The 23,349-nt window shown below is 41.6% G+C and overlaps 1 protein-coding gene across 1 annotated transcript in view; it reads right to left on the bottom strand.

Annotated features, from left to right (window-relative positions):
* Positions 1-8,065: 8,065 nt before the first annotated feature.
* PKHD1 (PKHD1 ciliary IPT domain containing fibrocystin/polyductin) overlaps positions 8,066-23,349 on the bottom strand; it is a 515,144-nt gene continuing 499,860 nt past the window's right edge. The window contains exons 63-64 of the mRNA XM_075860893.1: positions 20,027-20,185; positions 8,066-8,856 (exon numbers count right to left, since the gene is read on the bottom strand). Coding sequence (XP_075717008.1) covers positions 8,819-8,856; positions 20,027-20,185 — 197 coding nt within the window. The 3' untranslated portion in view covers positions 8,066-8,818. The remainder of the gene's footprint in view (positions 8,857-20,026; positions 20,186-23,349) is intronic.

Below are 23,349 nucleotides of genomic sequence, written 5' to 3'. Positions count from 1 at the left end.
TGAAAAGGAACGTTGCTTTAAAGTTTACCTGTTGGCAGTTCATGGGGATGACTTCCATTTTGTCGTAGAACTGCAGACATATTTTGCTCAACATAAACCCAATTACAGGTATAATTGATAATACACGCAGGGCCAGATTATAGGAAGGGCACAACAGGCACGTGCCCTGTGTCCTCCACCACCTTGGGGACGTTGGGGGCCTCCACCACCCAGTTCCCTCCAATTCTGCATGCTAACTAGAAAAAATGTATTTATTACCTTATGTTGATATCAGCACATATCAATGTAAGATAGTCATGCATTATATAATCCGGCCCTGAATCGGTGATAAATGTAAGATTGCTGGCGGCCCCCAACAACTCCTACCGTGGGGGTCGCGATGAGGAGAAGTTGCATGGAGAAGGAATAATTAGTTCTCTCTCGGGTGTTTCTATACAACTCTATGGTGCGAATACGAGCATGCTCCACACAAACTTTCTCATCACAAATGTGCTGGTGAAGAGGAACACAGGACTCTGGAACCCCAGACTTGGTTTGGTAAGACCCTCAGCGACCTATAATCTGGATAGGTGATAAATGCATAAAAGTTATTGTGGTTTAGACTAAAAATCGATTAAGGACCCAGAGCCAACGAGGGTCACAGACCATGATTCTTTCCCTCCACAGTCTCTTACAAAGACCCCTGAAACACAATTCCTGGCTGGTTCCTTGATTGTTTGACGTATCTTCTATATCCGTGACTCTAGAAGTTAATACATGATTGGATGCACTGTAGGACTTATGTCCGTGGCAGCTGAAGATTTTGGAGAACTTTTTTACTTTTTCCATAAAATACATTTCCTACTCTACCAGGTCGTGTGGGACTTTTGAAGAAGACCAATTACTTATGTTCATATGCATATCTGTTTTTGTAACTGGTTCCATGACAACATCCCACATGGTTCATAGTTGGCAATGACCACATATATCTCCTAATATGACTACTAAGTAAAAAAGTTTATCTGAAGTCACTAGCTGAGCAATGTTTAAGCAGGTTAGTACAAATTACTACACTTCTTAAAGAAGTCCTTGAAGAAAGACCAAAGATAAACCAGGTCTAGATTCCATTGTCAATGGAGAAACAAGACATTATATGTAAAATATTTAAAGACCTATTTTGAAGGGTTGTAGAAATACAGTTCTACCTGAATATCCCCAAGTACATTTTTTGATATACAAAAAATGTGCACCCATCTCCTCTTTATGGTCATTGACGGACTCGTAAATAACTGGGTTCCTGTGGACGCAAATGTTCCCTTAGACTGGCCATACATTTTAGATAGCTCAGCGTTCGACCAACAGCTATTGCTTCTGACTCCCCCATACACATGCACGGTTGGCTTGGCTGAGCGTGTATGTCTTCTCAGGTAGGAAGCCGCTGCTATCCCTCTTTGGCAGCAGCTTATCTAATAACTAACAAAATAATCGGACATGTTGAAAGTCAACATGCTCAACCCTTCCCTCCCCTGACATCTGCCGTCGGGGGAAGAGTCGGGACGCTGCGTTGCACATTAGATGGTCGGCCACTCTTGTCGAAATCTTCAGGTTTGGCCGACAAACATCTAATGTGAATGGCCAGCTTTACTCTCCTTGCCGAAATTCCTCTCCGATTGTATTTTTTTTATTTTTGGTCCTTGAATGACTTCACAATTGGGGACCCCGTGTGGTCTACACACATACCATGACTAAATGAAGATGGGAATTAGGAAGGGGTGGAATTTCTTTTATTACAAATTATAATGTAGAACAAAGTTCTTTTGACGGCTTCTGGCTCCATTTTTGTAGACTTAGAATAATACTTTTTTTTTAAATGTATTCAGTAAACAAAATGTGTGGGGATTGAACAAATTTTATATTAAAGGATTAATTAAAAATCTTGACAGATATTGATATGAATGATTCTGGTTTCAGAATAGTTCCAAGAAGGTTTGTTGCATAATTTTTGCATCTCATTTGTATGCACCTCTATGATATTACTTTTGTATACGATCTGCATAAATTTTTAGCATAAAACGTTCCTTTATACTCGTAAGATGTAAAGCAGCCATTTAATAAAAGCAAAAAAAAATGTCTGGTGGAAAAGTTCTCGCAGTTGCCATTTACTTGCCCTGTGGAAAACTACTTTGGGGCAATCTGAAGTTATTGGGGTAATTTCCGCGGCCTGCTCTTAAAATACATGCTTTTATGCTCTTTTCTTTTAGTATTTCATTGCTGTGTTCCTTTCTTTTATTTACACAGTTATGTTTATGGTGCGCTCAATCAAAAAGAACCAATTATACCTTACAGGAAAATAAAATATGTATCGTGCATATAAAATCATTGAGGTTTCCAGGATCTGAGTGTTTTATCTAACGATAAGAAGATAGAATTGTCTTATTCTGTTTAGACATATGCTCAGCTGAATAATGAAGAGTCTTAGGACCTCCTAGGGAATGTCCACTTTGAACATTCCCTTTTTGCTAGAAGGGTCCAGTAATAATAAGTTGATCACAAGGCTATCCTACTGCTGCGATCCCCAGCGATCATCTGTCACCTGTGGGAGAACCTGACAGCAAGTGTTTAAATCTCCAGCAGCGCCACCACAGCGAAAATGAAGTATTGCACGGTGCCTTTTCAAATCAATGGGCTATCCATGGAAAGCACAGTCATGCTGCTTCTTCCAGAGCAAGGGATGCTCTTTGTAGCCACTTTCCACGTTTTGGCTAATATATGGGGGTCCTCAATAGGGGAGGAAGGTGTTCCATTTGGGTTAAATACCTTGTTAGCGGCCACGCGTTAATGCGGGTAAAACGACCCTTTACCTGCTAAATTGTGCAGCCATAAAGGGTGTATTAATTAATGGCCACACAATTTTGTAGGTAAAGGGATATTTTACCCGCATTAATGCGCAGCTATTAACATGTTATCTGACATCCGCGCCGAACATGTTGCTGGCATGGTTTTTGGCCACGTCATGGCTGGGTAAGGGCCGCTCTATGTAGCCTTACCCTCAAAGTCAGCTCTGCTATATTACCTGTTTTGCCTCAGGTATATTCAGGTGCATTACAAAACCACACCATGCAGCAGCAAAATAGTCATTAACCCCTCCTGTGCTGGACTCCTGCTTTGAAATTTCTTGCTGTCCCATTGAGTGCTGCTGATGAACTCTGTTATTTAAACCTGTCTGTCCCATCAGTCTTTGCTTGAGGATCTGGTATTATTCACAGTATTCTTCCTGAATGTGGACCTGTCCAGTCTTTTGGATTCTGCCTCTCGCCTCTCAGTTCCTAATCTGATCCTGTTCCTGGTACCTGTGCTCCTAGTATTGTCCCCTGGTTACTGTGTTTGATCTCCTGCTCTGCTGCTGAGATGTTGCTCCAGTCCTGCTACATGTAACCATGTTCCAGTCCAGCGACAGCTACATCATTCTGAACCTGTTGCCTGAAACCAGTTCCTGCCTTTGCCAAGAGACCTCTATCCTGTGATGTGACACCACCTGCTCCTGGACGCTGCTCCTGGTATCTCCTGGTTCCAAGTCTAGTACCTATGCTGGTCGCTGCTCTGTGTGTTTCCTAGTTCCATCCAAGGTCTGGTCTTGGTTCTGACTTCAGCTTCATCTCAGTGTTTGCCATGTCTAGGCCTGTTGGCCCTTCGGTTTGTTTATGGACTGTCCAGTTCTTCCATTACCTATTAATGCATCCCTGTCCTTGTGGTGTTGTCATTGCTCTTCCGGTTGTCAACTGGCCGCAGCCAAAGGATCCACTACCTAAGTCAATAAATTACGTTGCCTTATCCTGAAATCTGCATATCCGTTCCTGTATCATAGAGTCATCGAAGATCGCTGTCTACTGTATACCCTATGTATAAAATGAAGATCCATCTTGCTATCCATTGCATATATCAATTAATGTAATACCAATTAGATATTGGAACACCAATATGGTATTTTCACAATGTTACTAGTTTCCAAAAGATGCCCTAATAGATTTGACCTATTGGTCTCATTTGTAGGCGCTGATCAGGAAGCTGAAATCTAGCACATATGCTAATAGTGTACAACATATCCCCTTAAAGCATACCTATCCCTAAAATTAATATGCTAAACTTTTTGAATACGTGAATCTTTGCAATATCTTATGAAGGAAAGTGACATCTTCCTCACCTTCAAGCCGCCTATAGTTCCCATTTTTTTTGCCTGCAGGCTCTTTGGAAAAGTTTAGCAAAATCAAAACATATAAAATCAATCTATTATGAAATAGTAAAAAGTAGAGAGAAAGGAGAGGGGGAGGAAGAGGGGGATGCAGCTGCATTTTCTCCTTGAGGGGGAGAGTGGAGGAGGAGTAATTGGATGAGATATGATTGGCTAAGAGTACACAGCACATCTCTGACATCACACCAGGAAGAGTCCGCCCTCTCAGCAAGAATGGAGAGAGAAAATTGAATTTACAGAAACCAACAGAATGAAGGAAATATACCCAAAATCCGCAGAATAGACATACTGTATAATTTCTGGCTGCACTACATTTAATATATATCTACATTTGCCTAAGGAGAGGTTAGGATTTTTCTTGTAATGATAAGTTTGCTATTAATGTCTTGGCCTATTCGAAGTGGCAAAAGATCTTACACATTCCCCTACCCCATAGACTTTAATGAAAGGAGGAGAATGTTTTTTTATATGCAACCACAAGCATAACCTGAATAGTGCTTCATGTAAATGCCCTAATTTAAGGAGGTCTGTTATTGTAAAATTTGACCTTTAAAGGGGCTCCCCGGAACTTACAAATTGCCTATCCGTAGGATAATCGATCAATGTTTTATCTGTGGAGGTCCAACCTCTAGGGCCCTTGTTGCTAAGCACAGAGAGGGGCTATACGGGTGGCTGTATCGGGTACTGAAGCTCGTCCCATTCACTTAATGTCCCAAAGAACCCTTAAAGTTTCTCAGTTTTCAAAAATATGCAAAAAATGTTTTAGAAAAATTCCAAAACAAAAATAATAATAATAATAAAAAAAAATTATTCTTTCTAAGGAACTATATAACCCGGTTGCTTGATTAATTTTAATATTTATACAAACATAAATAATATAATAAAATAAGCTAACAAATGAATTCCCATCTATTTTTATTAGACCAGACAGGTCACTGATGTACAGCTATGGAGACAGATGAAAAGCCCTTGTATGTCCATTCATAGGACAATGTCACCGCATTCAACATCCCATTCACAGCACGGTACGTGACATCCAGAGGACACAAGCTGCCACCTGGGACATGCAAATGGGCTCCTCAAGAAAGCGCCTTAGGAGCTGTTCATTAAGCTCAAGCGTTTTTATCTTTTTGGGGGGTAAGGGACTCCTGACGGTGTCTTCATTTACAGCACGGTAAATCAACCTCTATCTCTGCCATACAATATTCTAGGTAATTCTCACTGAAGCGATTGGGGTCATAATTTGTAAGAATATGAACAAGGGCAAAGAAAGTCACCATATACTCAGCGAATGCATGGAACCATGCCGTGACAAATGCTTTGTGTATGTTAATTGCTGGGAAGAGACATCAAATCACAAACATTAGCAAAGTCAAAAATTAAATCTCATAATATGGAGCAAGATAGTGACCCCCCCCCCCCCCCCAAGGTGAAAGATTTATTATAGGAGCTCATAAAATACATCAGTTGGTCCATTTTGTCTCATCTGGATAACATATTACATTTTTGAATATTTGACAATATTCTTGCATAAATTGTTTGCAAATTTAAGTAAATATATATTATGTCCCTTTTATTCCAATTTTTTTTTATTTGTTTCTGAGAAAGCTGGAGGCAGTGGCGTAACTACCGCCGTAGCAGCAGTAGCGGCTGCTACGTGGCCCGCAGCATTAGGGGGCCCGTGTCGCCCGCCGGCACGGGCCCCCACTATGGCCGGAGGCTCCGCTAGCAGCCGCTATAGCTGCTACAGCGGGATGCCACTGATCACTACGGCAGAGCAGGGAGGTATCTCCCCGCTCTGCCATTAAACAAGACATGTATCCCCTATCCACAGGATCTCCACAGGATAGGGGATACATGTGTGATCGCTGGCAGCGATAAGGAGAACGGGGGACTAAAAAGTCCCCTGAAGTTCTCCATCACAAACCTCGGACTTCCGGGTTCTGTGTCGGCAGCTCCGTAGAAATGAATGGAGCGCCGGTCGCGCTTGTGCGCTTGCGTGACCAGCGCTCCTTTCATCTTTATTGAGCTGCCGACACAGACGCCGGAAGTCAGAGGTTAGTCATGGAGAACTTCAGGGGACTTTCAGTTCCCCGTTCTCCCTATCAATGCCAGCGATCGCACATGTATCCCCTATCCTGTGGATAGGGGATGCATGTTATTTGTAGGACACAACAACACTGTAGGTCGCATTTTTTTTTGGGGGGGGGAACGGGACGCTGTATGGCGTTCCCTGCAGGGGGGGGGGCGCTGTATGGCGCCACACAGCCCCCTCTGTAGAGAACGCCACACAGTCCCCCCTATAGAGAACGCCACACAGTCCCCCTGTAGATAACGCCACACAGTCCCCCCTGTAGAAAACGCCACACAGTCCCCCCTGTAGAGAACGCCACACAGTCCCCCCTGTAGAGAACGCCACACAGTCCCCCCTGTAGATAACACCACACAGTCCCCCCTGTAGATAACGCCACACAGCCCCCCTGTAGATAACGCCATACAGACCCCCCTGTAGATCACGCCATACAGTCCCCCCTGTAGATAACGCCATACAGTCCCCCCTGTAGATAACGCCATACAGACCCCCCTGTAGATCACGCCATACAGTCCCCCCTGTAGATAACGCCATACAGTCCCCCCTGTAGATAACGCCATACAGTGCCCCCTGTAGATAACGCCATACAGTCCCCCTGTAGATAACGCCATACAGTCCCCCCTGTAGATAACGCCATACAGTCCCCCCTGTAGATAACGCCATACAGTCCCCCTGTAGATAACGCCACACAGCCCCCCCTGTAGATAACGCCATACAGGCCCCCCTGTAGATAACGCCATACAGTCCCCCCTGTAGATAACGCCATACAGTCCCCCCTGTAGATAACGCCATACAGCCCCCCCTGTAGATAACGCCATATAGCCCCCCCGTAGATAGCGCCATACAGCCCCCCTGTAGATAGCGCCATACAGCCCCCCTGTAGATAACGCCATACAGCCCCCGTAGATAACGCCATACAGTCCCCCCTGTAGATAACACCATACAGTCCCCCCTGTGGATAACGCCATACAGTCCCCCTCTGTAGATATCTACAAAGGGGGCTGTATGGCGTTATCTACAGGGGGGGCTGTATGGCGTTATCTACAGGGGGGCTGTATGGCGTTATCTACAGGGGGGGCTGTATGGCGTTATCTACAGGGGGGACTGTATGGCGTTATCTACAGGGGGGGCTGTATGACGTTATCTACAGGGGGGACTGTATGGCGTTATCTACAGGGGGGGCTGTAAAAAAGGCACTATCTACAAGGGGGGGGGGTTGTGTGATACCCTGGGGAGGGGGGGCCCCAGTCAAAAGTTTGCTATGGGGCCCAGTCTTTCCTAGTTACGCCCCTGGCTGGAGGACAGCCATTATGGCCACCACTGACAATTTTGGGCAATGGTTAAGGTCCCACAGCTTAGAGCATATATTTCTATAGGGGTCAGAGCTCTATTTTTCTTACACAGAACTCTGAATCATTTGTTTATCAACACAGAATTAAATTATAAAATGTTGTCTGCCTATAGCGGTCACTAGCGAGTTTACTGCATACAGATTTATATAATTCCCACTGAGTTCAAGGAGGCAAAAGGCTCCTGACTAGAGATGAGAGAATCGATTCTACATGAATTTCCCAAAAGTTCTCGGATTCAGATAAACTTTGGTGTGACTGAGCTACTGGGCATGTGTGGCCGCTGGTACTGGACGCATTGGATGGACATTCTGAGAGCGAATCAAAAGAACTCCAGGGAGCACCATAAAAGTATTATTTAAATGATTCCAATTGAAAAATTGTTTATTTTGTGTGATCTAACAGAGAAATGTAACATTTAATTGTTGGATAACCGCTTTTTTGCACCAATTGTAGCATGTCACATATTAAGTATCGATTAAAATTCAAAGCAGGCTGACTATTAAAGTTTATACGTTTCTGATCCTCTCATTGAAGTAAGAAGTGCCATTAATGATATGCATTCTATGCCCTAATTTATAACGGCATACACTTAAATTTAGAGAAAAAGACAATTTTTCACAGTAGCCCCACATCCAAGTGCATCAAGTCACCAGATTGTCCATATGTGAACGTTTACTAAATTTTTTAAAAACTTTTGACATGTCATAGTGATATGTCAGAAGTTTGGATCGGTGGGGGTCTGAGTACTGAGACCCCCAAAGACGGTTAAAACTAAGCTTCAGAAGCAATCAAGTGAGCACTGTGCCGCTTCGTTCCTGATCGGCTTTCCTCAGAAAGCCGAACAAGTTGCGTACTGACTCCTAGAATTTATATTGAGCCCTTACACCGCGCCGAGAAAAGCAGATCAAAAACGAAGCGGCACAGCGATCACCCGAGCGCTCCTACAGCTTAATTTTAGCGATCGGTGGGGGTCTCAGAGCTCAGACCCACCGTTCAAAACTTCTGACATGTCACTATGACATGTCAAAAGATTTTACATTTTTTATTTACACGTTAAGTGATACACATACTAAAAGTTCCAAGATTCACTAAGTATTCAGGCTCAGGAAATTTAGAAACATCCACTTCTAAGTGTCGTGATATTTGTCATTTTCTTAGTTTCTTTCTTGTTCTTTCCTTTAGTCCTATGAAGAAAAAATAAATAAAATAAAAAAAGAATGATTCTGATAATTTATTTTGTGTACTTAAGCACAGCACATTGATGGGTTACAAGGTCACATCATTATTGCACTGTGAAATTGTAGTAACAGGACTTTGGAACAGCAAACCAACTGCATGTCTTCCCTGATGCCTACAATTTTATCAAATGTCTTTGCAAACCCGATGCCAGAGTCCAAGTTTATCAGTACATTCCCTGTCCCACTTCTTTATTCTCCAGCTTTCCCATCCATAGAGAGACACAGACATAGACTGGACAATCCATAGCCGGGATAATTCATAGCCTAGAAAAATCCATATCTTGAACAATCCATAGCCTGGACAATCCATAGCCTGGACAATCCATAGCCTGGACAATCCATAGCCTGGACAATTCATATCCTAAACAATACATATCCTGGACAATCCATAGCCTGGACAATACATAGCCTGGGCAATCCATAGCCTGGGCAATCCATAGCCTGGACAATCCATAGCCTGGACAATCTATAGCCTGGACAATCTATAGCCTGGACAATCCATAGCCTGGACAATCCATAGCCTGGACAATCCATATCCTGGGCAATCCATAGTCTGGGCAATCCATAGCCTGGACAATCCATAGCCTGGACAATCCATAGCCTGGACAATCCATAGCCTGGACAATCCATAGCCTGGACAATCCATAGCCTGGACAATCCATAGCCTGGACAATCCACAGCCTGGACAATCCATAGTCTGGACAATTCATATCCTGAACCATACATATCCTAGACAATCCATAGCCTGGACAATCCATAGCCTGGACAATCCATAGCCTGGACAAGTCATATCCTGAACAATACATATCCTGGACAATCCATAGCCTGGACAATCCATAGCCTGGACAATACATAGCCTGGACAATACATAGCCTGGACAATACATAGCCTGGACGATCCATAGCCTGGAGATCCATAGCCTGGACGATCCATAGCCTGGACAATCCATAGTCTGGACAATCCATAACATGGACAATCCATAGTCTGGACAATTCATACCCTAGACAATCCATAGCTTGGACAATCCTTAGTTTGGACAATCCATAGTCTGGACAATCCATAGTCTGGACAATCAATTGCCTGGACAATCCATAGTCTGAACAATCCATAACCTGGACAATCCATAGTCTGGACAATACATATCCTGAACAATCCATAGTTTGGACAATTCATAGCCTGAACAATTTATGGCCTGGACAATTCGTAGCCTGAACAATCCATAGTCTGGAAAATCCATATCCTAAACAATCCACAGTCTGGAAAATCCATAGCCTGGACTATTCATAGCCTGGACAATGCATAGCCTGGACTATTCATAGCCTGGAGAATTTATAGCTTGGAGAATCCATATCCTGAACAATCCATAGCCTAGACAATTGAACAATTCGTAGTTTGGACAATTCATAGCCTGAACAATTGGACAATCCATAGCTTGAACAATTGAACAATTCATAGTCTGGACATTCCATTGCCTGAACAATTGGACAATCCATAGAATGGACAATTCACAGCCTGGACAATTGGATAATTCATAATATAGATAATTCATAGCCTAGACAATTCATAGCCTGGACAATCCATAGCCTGGACATTGACAATGTTTTTTTTTTTTATAGAGACATCCTCTTCAGGTCTTTCATCCTTTTTCCATCTAGTGCCAGTTTGAACCTAATACATTACTGTAATTGTTGATATGGGCATTTATCACAATTAGCGTCGGACTGGGATACCTTTGGCCCACTCTCCACCTATGCAGAAAAGGAGCATGTCTACTTTTAATTGTATCATAATCTTTGTTATCATTGAACGTACAGGACATATGATCAATAATATCTAATAGGTTACAGTTAGGTCCAGAATTATTTGGACAGTGACACAAGTTTTGTCATTTTATCTGTTTACCAAAACATATTGAATATACAGTTATATAATGAATATGGGCTTAAAGTGCAGACTCTCCAATTTCAATTGAGGGTATTCACATTATAATTTGAGGAAGGATTTAGGATTTACAGCTCTTTAATATGTTGCTGCCTCTTTTTCAAGGGACCAAAGGTAATTGGACAATTATCTCAACAGCTATATAATGGGCTGCATGGGCTACTCACTCATTAATCATCATCAATTAAGCAGGTAAAAGGTCTGGAGTTGATTTCAGGTGTGGCATTTGCATTTGGAAGCTGTTGCTGTGAACCCACAACATGAGGTCAAAGGAGCTCTCAATGCAAGTGAAACAGACCAACGTTAGGCTGAAAAAAAGATAAAGAAATCCATCAGGGAGATGCACAAATGTTAGGAGTGGCCAAATCAACAGTTTGGTGCATTCTTGAAGGAAAAAAAAAAGGAGCGCACTGGTGATCTCGTGAACTCCAAAAGGCCTGGACGTCTACGGAAGACACCAGTGGTTCATGATTGCAGAAACCTTTCCATGGTGAGGAAAAACCCCTTCAGAACATCTACCAAGTGAAGAACACACTCCTGGAAGTAGGTGGATCAGTATCTAAGTCTATCACAAAGAGAAGACTTCATGAGAGCAAATACAGAGAGTTCAATAGAAGGAGCAAACCAATAATCAGCTTCAAGAATAGAAAGGCCAGATTAGACTTTGTCAAACAACATCTAAAGAAGTTCTGGAACAGCATGAAACTAAGATCAACCTGTGCCAGAATGATGGGAGGAAGAAAGTATGGAGAAGGCTTGGAACGGCTCATGATCCAAAGCACAGCACATCCTCTGTAAAAAATGGTAGAGGCAGTGTGGTGGCACGGGCATGCATGGCTGCCAAAGGCACTGGGTCACTAGTGTTTATTGATGATGTGACTGAAGATAGAAGCAGCCGGATGAATTCTGAAGTGTTCAGGGATTTACTTTCTGCTCAGATTCAACCAAATGCAGCAAGGTTGATTGGACGTCGCTTCACAGTCCAGATGGATAATATCCCAAAACATATTGCGAAAGCAACCCAGGAGTTTTTTAAGGCAAAGAGGTGGAATATTCTGAAATGGCCAAGTCAATCACCAGATCTCACCCCGATCGAGCTGCATTTCACTTGACAACAACAAAACTTAAGGCAGAAAGAGCCACAAACAAGCAACAACTGAAGACGCTGCAGTAAAGGCCGGGCAAAGCATCACAAAGGAGGAAACCCAGCGTCTGGTGATGTCCATGGGTTCCAGACTTCAGGCAGTCGTTTCCTACAAAGGATTCTCTACAAAGTATAAAAAAAAAAACATTTTATTTATGGTAATGTTAATGTCCAATTACTTTTGAGCCCCTGGAATGAGGAGGATATTTTGTTCAACCCCTTGAATTAAACCTGAAAGTCTACACTTCAATTGTATCTCAGTTGTTTAATTTCAAAACCAATGTGGTGGCAGCAAAACCCAAATCATGTGGATTGTGTCACTGTCCAAATAATTCTGGACCTAACTGTATTTGTTAATCAACTCATAAGAAGTAGACCCTAGTTGACCAGTGATTATCTCCAAAGTCATCTCAAAATGGGGTTGTCTTCTGTTCTGCTAGACCTTTTGGGCCCATTTTTGTTTCAAAGTCTGGGCACACCAGAGGATTCTCTGGTGGGCCAGTCCAACCCTGATCACTATTGTATTCCACTGAAAGCATTAATCTGTCCAACAATGACCAGTATTACAGTGTGATGGCTCCTTCTTAATTATTACATTGTATGACCCATAGGAACTGTAGCTATCTGCCTCCCCTGATATAATGATGGTTCACTACGTACAGGTGTCAAGGGACAGTCCCAGCCTCCCACTGCGAGTTTATAGACAGAACTAAGTCAGCACACATTACGTGTCAGAGCCAACATCAGACGGAATCAGTTTCTTTGATCACAGACCTCTACAGGAAGCTTAGATCTCAGACAAATTAGATAAAAATGAATTTATAGCAGATATGTATCCTCGGGCACACACAGCCGAATTCTATCTTAGGAGTGGCATGGTAAGTATCAAAACATATAAATTGTAGCATTTCCTTTCTTTATGTCTTTCTGATAAATGCTAATTGAAATAAGAAGATGAAACTTGACTTGGATCTCTGTTTGCCTGGTAATTAATTCCTAAACATAACACAAACAACACACGTGCCAACGAATTGAGTGACCGCCCATCGGAAAAATAAAAATGCTCCAAGTGCAAGCGTCATAAAAGATATTCACGTTTGTTTATTGGGTCAACAAATGAATGGACTTGAAAAGTGACAACCACTTCTCTGAACCAGAAATGTGTTCATAACAGTTGTCACTTCCCTTCCCCCATACCAGCTCTTAGCAAGAACATCATTTAACGGGGAGGAGCGAACATTAGCACAGTGGAAAGATCCTCCCATGGTAGACTATTATCTTCATGAAGAAGCATGATGGGAGTGATATTCAGAATGAAAAAAATATACCTAGTAAATTTAAAGAAACTTATAATTGTGTTAGAAATTGAGGGTGGTCCATGTACAGCTGGTCCAGGGTCAGACTGGCCCACCAGAGTATCCTCCCATAAGCCCAAGCTCTGGCACAATAATCGGCCTCGAAGATCCAGCAAAGACTATCCCATTTGGAGGTGTCTTTGGAGGCAAACACTTACCACTAGGGTCTATTTCTTATGAGATGATCACAAATAACCTATTAGACCATACTGATGATGTGTCCTCTGTATACAATGATAACAACAAAGGTCACGATGCAATTAAAAGACCTGGACATGTTCTGTATAGATGGAAGCTGGGCCCTCAGAATTATATCCACTAGTGGGCCCAAGGAAGCCCCAGTATGACACAAAGCTTAATATAAAATAAAAAGAACTAATATAAAAAAATAACAAATTATTGAAACTTTTTGGGGTGACATACACATGACCAAAAACCTTTTTTGTCTTCTATATAAACTGTTGACCATACAGGTGATATAGTGGTCAATTTTTTTTTTGTCAAAGAAGCATGTGTGGCGGCAAAATATTTCAACCTACCACCCTTCCCAGAGTAAAAGTTCATTGTCAAGTGTTCTTCTGTAAGTCCTCTGTCCTACGTGCTTCTGATGTTTGAACTTTGTCTTCTTTCTTGTGGACCTTTCATAACTTTTAACTTTTTCGTGCTTCTGTTGGGTTCTTCAGTCTTCTGATTTGATATCTTGTTGGATTAATCTTCTGCCCTTCTGACTTGGCTTGTTTCTCATTCACTTCCCATTCTATTACCTCAATTGTCCAAACTAGTGTCCCATGGTGTATTTAAAGTTTGCTAAATATGTATGGCTTTTTTCCAGATCTCCACCCCGTGCCTGCTGCCTCCCATGAAAGCCATCTCTAAGGCACATGTTCTGTACAGCTTTTATAGCTGTATGGCTGACCATGCACATTAGACGAAAGCCATCCGAAATGACAAATATTAACCACTGTGGCTGATGATCACTTTAAAATTTGTTCATTCAAGCCAAAGACCGAAAAGGTCATTGGCCATGTTCGATTTTTTTTTTTTTTTTAAGCCGAAACTTAGTGTGTAGGTGTGCTTGGCCAACTACAGTTTATTTTTTGAAACCATGACCCTCATTTGCCAGATCAGTCTGACTCAATTGATTGGCTCCATAATAGCTGATCTTAATCTAATGTGTAAGGGCACTTTAACAGGTTCCCGACCGGGTCAGGGTCTCTAAAGTCCGGCGTATAGTATATATACGGCCGCACTTCAGAGACTGTGCACGCGCGATCGCGTGCACACAGCTCTATGCCCTGGCTGTTGTTAACAGCCATGGGCACTGGGCAGAATGTCAGGGGTCAATCTTTTGGCCCCTGAACATGTGATCGCTGTGACAACCAATCACAGCGATCACATGCATTTCTGCATAGAAAACAGTGTGCACGCGATCGCGTGCACACAGCCCTGTGCCCTCGCTGTTACCAACAGCTCTGGGCACTGGGCAGAGTATCAGGGACCAATCTGATGGTCCCTGATCATGTGGTCGCTGTGAAAACCTATCACAGCGACCACATTTGTTTTATTTTGACTTTTCTGGCAGTAAATCTCCTGCCTCTTTTCTTCTCCTCAAACATTGTTTCAGTTTGAGGAGAAGAAGAGACTCGAGAGAATTGCTGCCAGAAGATTACAGTGAAAAAAAATACAGTTACACTAAAACATTCTCTGTATAGATAGATTTCTATCTATCTATACAATCTATCTATCCATCTATCTTTTTTTCTATCTACCTTTCTTTCTTTTATTCTATTAGAATAGGCAGGTAGGGAGTATATAATTATATATATATCCACATATATATAATATATATAGCAATAGCGGTTTATTTTTTTGTTAGCGGTAGTGTAGGTATATATAGCAGTTAGTTTGTGTGTTTTATAAAAAAAAAAAAAAAAAAAAAAATTTGTTTAGTTAGTGTTAGTTACGTTATGGCGAGGAAGTTGTTTAGCGCCGAGGAGGCATACGCCATGCTGTGGTCTGAGTCGGAGACCGCATCAGAGATGGCGTCAGAGATGGAACCTGTTTTAGGTAGTGACGATGACAGCGTCACTTCAGGTTCATCTTCAGGGGACGTTGTCCCTGATGCAGTCGAAACTGCAGAACATGAAAGCGCAGGGCCAAGTAGCGCTGTAGCACGGGACAGCCTGGTCCCTCCAGTCCAGGCTCTTGTATGGGCACCTGCCCCATCTTTTGGGCCTAGAATCCACGGATTTACGGCCACTCCTGGCATAACCGTGGACAATACAAATTTTGTCCAAATGGATTACTTCCATTTATTTATAACGGACGACATCCTAAATCAGATTGTCCACGAAACTAATTTATATGCCACCCAATATATAAGGCAGAAACCTTCATCCACCCATGCCAGAGATTGGACGCCCACCAATTTGCAGGAATTAAAAAATTTTTGGGGGCTCACCCTAAATATGGGTATTGTCAAAAAGCCCTCCATTAGGTCTTACTGGTCAACAAGACCCGCCCAAGCCACCCCAGTATATTCTGCAGTAATGCCCAGGTCTCGTTATGAGACAATAATGAGGTTCCTCCACTTCAATGACAACGCACAGGCCCCCCCAAGTACCGATGCAAACCGGGATCGGTTGTTCAAAATAAGACCGCTAATAAATTCCCTGAATAATTTATTTCTGCAACTCTACACCCCTGAGCAGAATGTAAGTGTGGACGAATCCCTCCTCAACTTTCATGGCAGACTTAGCTTTCGCCAATATCTACCTTCCAAAAGGGCAAGATATGGCGTTAAGCTCTACAAATTGTGTGAAAGCGGGTCAGGATATACCACCGCCTTCAGGATTTATGAAGGGCGGGACCGCTCAATAAATGTTCCTGGATGCCCCCCTGATCTTTCCACCAGCAGTAAGATTGTGTGGGAGATAATGCAGCCTCTACTTCACAAGGGGTACCACCTGTACTGCGACAATTTTTATTCTAGTGTGCCCCTGTTTAGGCATTTGCATGCTGCAAGGACTGGGGCATGTGGTACCATGCGCAAAAACAGAATTGGTTTTCCACAGCAATTAGTGGGGAAGCGCATGGTAAAGGGGGACTCCTGTGCTTATGCATCTGAAGAATTGCTGGCGGTCAAGTTCAGGGATCGCAAAGACGTGTATGTGCTAAGCACGATTCATACCGCAGGAACAGTGGCAGTGAGGGAAAGAGGGGCAACATCGGACAAGCACAAACCAGTGAGTGTGTCCGAATATAACAAGTACATGGGGGGGGTGGATTTAAGCGACCAGGTTTTACAGCCCTATTTAGTAAAACGCAAAACTAAAACCTGGTACAAAAAAGTGGCCATTTATCTGTTACAGGTGGCAATCCACAACTCATTTGTGCTCTACAAAAAAAACAGAGGCAGAGACGCATACCTGGATTTCCAGGAAAAAATTATTGAAGGCCTCATTTTTGATGTTCAGGACACCCGAGAATGCCCCCAGTCTGAGGATGTCACGCGACTGACTGAAAGACACTTCATCACTCGGATTCCCCCAACAGCAACCAGAAGCAACCCCCAGAAAAAGTGCCGCGTCTGCAGAAAAGACGGGCACCGCAAAGATTCCCGATATTTCTGTCCCTCATGTCCCTCACAACCAGGCCTGTGCATTGAGCCATGTTTTAAAAAATACCACACTGTTCTGAATTATTAGATTTTAGTTAATTTGTTGAAAATATATTTGCCCTACATTACGTTTTTATTTTTCCCCTGATTTTACTCCAAGGGTGAGGGAGGGAATGGGTGGGGGGTGGATGTCATGTTTGATGTTTTCTAAAGTTCATCTGCTGGAGAGCTCCATTTGCATTAACCTGAAATTTCTTATTTTAGAAAACCCCAAAAAATAAATTCCCATTATACCCCTAGATGAATATTTTGGGATTTCTGCTTCAAGAGCAGATATTTTGGGTGTTATAGAAACTCTGTTGAGTTTTGTAAAACCAGCTTTGAAAAAAAGCGATTTGTGAAATAATCTTCTTCTATCCTCCGCCCTCCTACATCTCTATGTGATAAATAAGGCCACATATTTGGCATCCCCGTGCACGGGAGAAGTGGCAGAATGTGAACGGAGATTAATTTTGACCGTGGTCTATACCGTGTGTGAAAAATGCTGGTATAAACTGACGCATTTGCTAAAAAATTGCTAATTTTATTTTGATCCATCTTATTCAAGAAACTTTCAGAAGAAAACTGGACTGTCTAAAAATATGATAAACCCCTTGAAGGAAACCTTGTGGGGTCTACTTGTGTGAATGAAGTCATTTATGGGGTGATTCTAATGTTTCAGCAGCATTACGCCCCCCAGAAAACAGTATGCGGCTATAAAGTCAAGTGCAGAATTCCTGGACCGAAAAGGCCAAAAAGCCTCCTTTTATGCCAAGCCCTGGCACATGCCCGTGAATAAAGCACACATATTTGGTATCCCCATGCACGGGAGAAGAGGAAGAATGTGAAATGCGATGAATTTTGTCCGTGGTCCATTTTGTGTGTGAAAAAGCTAGCATAAACTGACGCATTTGTTAAAAAAAAAAGGTAATTTTATTTTGTTCCATCTTATTCAAGAAACTTTCAGAAGAAAACTGGACTGTCTAAAAATATGATAAACCCCTTGAAGGAAACCTTGTGGGGTCTACTTGTGTGAATGAAGTCATTTATGGGGTGATTCTAATCTTTCAGCAGCATTAGGCCCCCCAGAAAACAGTATGCGGCTATAAAATCAAATGCAAAATTCCTGGACCGAAAAGGCCAAAAAGCCTCCTTTTATGCCAAGCCCTGGCACATGCCCGCACAGCGAATAAGGCACACATATTTGGTATCCCCATGCACGGGAGAAGTGGAAGAACGTGAAAGGAGATGAATTTTGGCCGTGGTCTATACCGTGTGTGAAAAATACTAGCCTAAACTGACGCATTTGCTAAAAAAGTGCTGATTTTATTTTGTTCCATCTTATTCAAGAAACTTTCAGAAGAAAACTGGACTTGCTAAAAATATGATAAACCCCTTGAAGGAAACCTTGTGGGGTCTACTTGTGTGAATGAAGTCATTTATGGGGTGTTTCTAATGTTTCAGCAGCATTAAGACCCCCAGAAAACAGTATACGGCTCTAAAATCAAATGCAAAATTCCTGGACCGAAAAGGCCAAAAAGCCTCCTTTTATGCCAAGCCCTGGCACATGCCCGCACAGCGAATAAGGCACACACATTTGGTATCCCCATGCACGGGAGAAGTGGAAGAATGTGAAAGGAGATTAATTTTGGCCGTGGTTCATACCGTGTGTGAAAAATGCTGGCATAAACCGACGCAATTGTTAAATTCTTGCATTTTTTTCCAATTTTGCCCACTTTAGAGAAAAAAAAAAAAATGATATATACTGACAAATGCCACTAAAACAAAGCCCTATCTGTCCTTTAAAAAGAGTGTAAAATTCAAAGATGAACTTTATTCACCTACAGAGTTATAGTCATCTAAAGAAGCGCATAGCAAAATTGTGAAATTTGCTCTGGTCATTTAGCTGTAAAACAGCCTAGTCCTTAACCGGTTAAGGCTATGTTCCCAACGGTATTGTAGCTTCTGAAAGACATGACACAGTGACCAACCGTCGTATGACAAATACTACCGGCACTAGATGGGCCCGATTGACTTATAATATGGTCTCTCTGGGCTCCATCATGGGGGCCTTTATTTTGATGGGAAGGCTAGAAGTGCATGCATGCAGCGCTATTCTGCCTACATTAGACTCAAGGCCTTGTTTCTGCCAGTGCCTATCCTCAATGTCATTTGTAAATATTCTATATTTTATCATCTATTTGTAGGTTTAAAACTTTTACCTTTCATGCCACAATTGGGTCTACTTGGAGGTAATACACATTTGTTATAAGGTGAACAGATTCTCTAATTGAAAAACTAATCTATTTTACATGTTCCTATCCTAGCTGATTATTTTGGACAATTTCATATTTCTAAATCAATTGTTTTGCATAAATTGGGACATTCTGATTAATGTTTTGCAGGTTAAGGGATTATATTTTTGTGAATAATAACGAAAAAGCTTATATTGTGCCCCCCTGGCCCATAATTTGGAAGACGGGGGCATAAGTAGGTGAAGTATGTCAAATACCCAAATGAAAAAGTAACCATGTGAGTAATCCATGGCCTTATTTCAAATTATATTTCGTAAGGGATTTAAAAAAATGCATATAATATATATTACTTCTGATCAACTAAATTAGTTTTCGACTTGATAAAAAGTTTGTAATGAAAAAAATACATGGGACTTAAATTCAAAAAGAAGATGACAAGATCCCTTATTTTGTTGAAAACTTGTTACTCTTTGCACAAAAAGGGCACATAATTTACAATTTATCAGATTATTCCTGTATCTAAAATATTAAAGCCCAAAAACTATACACAATATTCCCTGTACGGTCTGACTATTAATTTCTATAGTGGTAAAACAATATTTGCCTTATGTGTGTTTAGGCCCCTTTTAATATATATCTTTTGCTTTAGCAGCAGCTGCCTGACACTAATTGCTGCAATCTAGTTGATAGTTTTATAGATATAAGATATAAGTCTCATAAATGAAATTGAACTTGATCAGAGCAATAAAAATGTGATACTTACTGTCAACCTTCTTTCTTTTGAATAAAAAATAAACAAAAACGAATAAAACAATAGCGGAAGCTGCAGAGCTGAGAAGGACCAACATGAAGATATTTTCTTTATCACGATATAGGGAAATGGAAACTTGGAACTCCTTGGATTGTACAGATAATGCCACCCCTGCACAGAAAAGACAGATGTTTGAGGGCAGGTCAATTGAAAGAAATATATATTTTTTTAATTTAGTCCCTTTCTATAAGAGGAAACATAGATTCTGGTTGCATTATAATTTCTCAGTCATCAATAAATCATATTTTATGAAAACTGTTTAAAACATTATAAAATGGTCACAAATGGCATTACTTCTGAGAAAATTCAACAAATAGGCTACATGATCAAAAATTTAACATTCACTGTAGAAAATATAAAAATATTGTATGCATCAGTCATCGTTCACACACTGTTTGCATCTCATCTATAACTGCACATTATTGGATTTGTGTGTTGTACTCGATGCTACAATATGGTTTCTACATTGTAGAAACTTGTGGTGGTTATAAGGTCCGCCTTTAAAGGGGTTTTCCTATCTTGCACATTTATAGCATAGCCACAGGATATGCCATAAATGTCTGATAGATGCGGGTCCCACCTCTGGGACCCGCAGCCTATCTTTAGAACTGGTCCCCCTGAATGGGTCCCTCCTCTGGGACCTGCAACCTATCTCTAGAACGGGGGCAGCCTGAACACCGTTCTACCTTGCTTGGCTCCCGCTGCTCTCCGGCCACTTCATGATGAGGTGGTTGGGAGATATTAAAACAGCGGACCTCGCTGAGCTAGGCTGTTTCCATAATGCCCATAGAAGTGAATGGCAGTTGTGGAAACAGCGTAGCGCGGTGACGTTTTGAAGAGAAGCGATCTTAGAGTATCTCAATGACAATAAAGGTATAACTCCATATCAGCTTGGGGTTATGAGGGATCGGTCCTGTCAAACTAATCTGATCAGCTTCTATGAGAAGGTAAGTTCTAGACTGGACCGGGATGAATCATTGGAAGTCATATATCTTGATTTTTCCAAAGCATTTAATACTGTGCCGCATAAAAGGTTGGAACATAAAATGAGATTGCTGGGACTGGGGGGAAATGTGTGTAAGTAACTGGCTCGGTGATAGAAAACAGACGGTGGTTATTAATGGTACATTCTCAGATGAGGTTACCATTACTAGTGGGTACCACAGGGGGCAGTATTGGCCCCTCCTCGCTTTAATATATTTATTTATGACTTGTAGAGGGATTGCACAGTAAAATTACAATTTTGCAGATGATACTAAACGGTGAATAATAATTAACACAAAGGAGGAAAATGTCCTGTTACAAATAGATCTGGAGACGTTGGTGTCCTGGGCAGGGAAGTGGCAAATGAGGTTTATCACTGATAAATGTCAAGCTTTGCACTTGGGAAGGGAAAATACATCTCACCATTACATACTAAATGGGAAATACTGGGAAATACTGAGATTGAAAGGACTTAGGAATTTTAGTTGACAGTAAACAGAACTGTAGCAACTAGTGTCAGGCAGCTGCTGCCAAGGCAAATAAGATCATTAGGGGCATCAAAAGGGGCATAGATGTACATGACGAGAACATGGTTCTACCACTTTATAAATCACTAGTCAGACCGCACATAGAATATTGTGAACAGTTCTGGGCACCAGAGCACAAGTAAGACATAGTAGAGATTGAGTTGGTTCAAAAGCGGGCAACCAGACGAGAGTACCCAGAAGAATGATTAAAATAAGGGTTATTTAGCTTAGAAAAAAACGGCTGAGGGGCGACCTAATAACTATGTATAATTATATCAAAGGTCAATACAGAGATCTCTCTCATGATCTATTTATACCCAGAACTGTAACTACAAAATAAGGAGGAATCCACTATATCTGGAGCAAAGGAGGTTTCTACACAAACATAGAAGAGGATTCTTTACTGTAAGAGCAGTGGGACTATGGAACTCTCTACCAGAGGAAGCTATCATGGTGAAAATAATCACTGAACGAGTTAAAGAGGGGCCTGGATGTCTTTCTTGAGTGTAATAGTATTACAAGTAGTTACTAGATGCTGTAGACGGGTATCCAGAGATTTGTTCTGATTGGAGTCGGGAAGCAATTTTTACCTAAGATGAGGAAATTTGGCTTTTGCTTTATGGGGATTGGTAGCCAGGAGGCACATGAATGAAGGAGACCTGAGAGCTCTCCTGACATGTCTGTTTAGTAAAAACTTGTATTCCCGATAAAATAACAAATCTGGCGCATCCTTTCCTAGAACTCTGTGTTGTTCTGTGCAACTCCTCTGTTACCCCTCCTGGAAATGTATGAATAAATTGACAACTCTCCAAACGCCATGAATAGGAGCAGTACAGTAGAAAACAGACCTCTCAAGGGCCAAAAGGGTGCAACTGGCATTAGGGTTATGTGGCAGCGGTCATTAGAATGAAGAATCACAACAGAAGTCTTCAAGGTAAAAAAAGAAGGACTAATATACTATTTACAGCAACTCGTCGACTGATGTCCATACTTCTACTTGACAAAGTCCAAAATTGGTCAAATTGAACTCCAAAAACTGCACTTCACAGTAAATAGAACGGAACTGCCTACCCTATTCCTTACACATGGATACCTCTAGGAATATAAATGCCCCTTGGTGTAATTTGGAGCTGAATATACCAAAAAGTTTCCCCGGACAAATGAAATATTATCTGGTGCAAACTTTTTCTTTTCAAGAAACACCATGGAGCATGTTTATACTGCATTGTCTTTGAGCATGAAATATTGTATCGTTGGATCTGAATCACAACCTGAGGATACATACAAATAAAGCAGATATATTTTCTGATCTACCAAAGGAATAAAGCGGCGAGCCTCAAGCACAAGCTGCTGCTGGATTACAAATATTGAAATGACTTAGAACCATCAACAACTGTCTCCCAAGACAAAAATATGTGTAATTACCCAACATTTTGAAGTTGAAAAAAAAAGCAAAAACAGCAAAAAAAAAAAAAGAATTTTGTATTTCTCGGAGGAAGATTGTTTTCAGGGACCTACATAAAATAATAACATGATGCGGTTTATAGAATGTAAATTGGTCATATTTTTTCATCATTAAAAATTATTTACTATCATTCAAAGAGCCGGATTATAGAGAGGGAACACAGGGTATGTGCCCCGGGGCCTCCACCGCCTTGGGGACCAAGGAGGCTTCCGACATGCATCCCATCTTTCTCTGTCAATTTTTCAGATCCAGTTGTTAGACTCGCAGTTTTGTTGTGAAATTTCAATTGCGAAATCCGC

This window comes from Rhinoderma darwinii, chromosome 4 (assembly GCF_050947455.1).
Source record: "Rhinoderma darwinii isolate aRhiDar2 chromosome 4, aRhiDar2.hap1, whole genome shotgun sequence".
NCBI lineage: Eukaryota > Metazoa > Chordata > Amphibia > Anura > Rhinodermatidae > Rhinoderma > Rhinoderma darwinii.
This window is presented reverse-complemented; position numbering and strand designations above follow the sequence as displayed.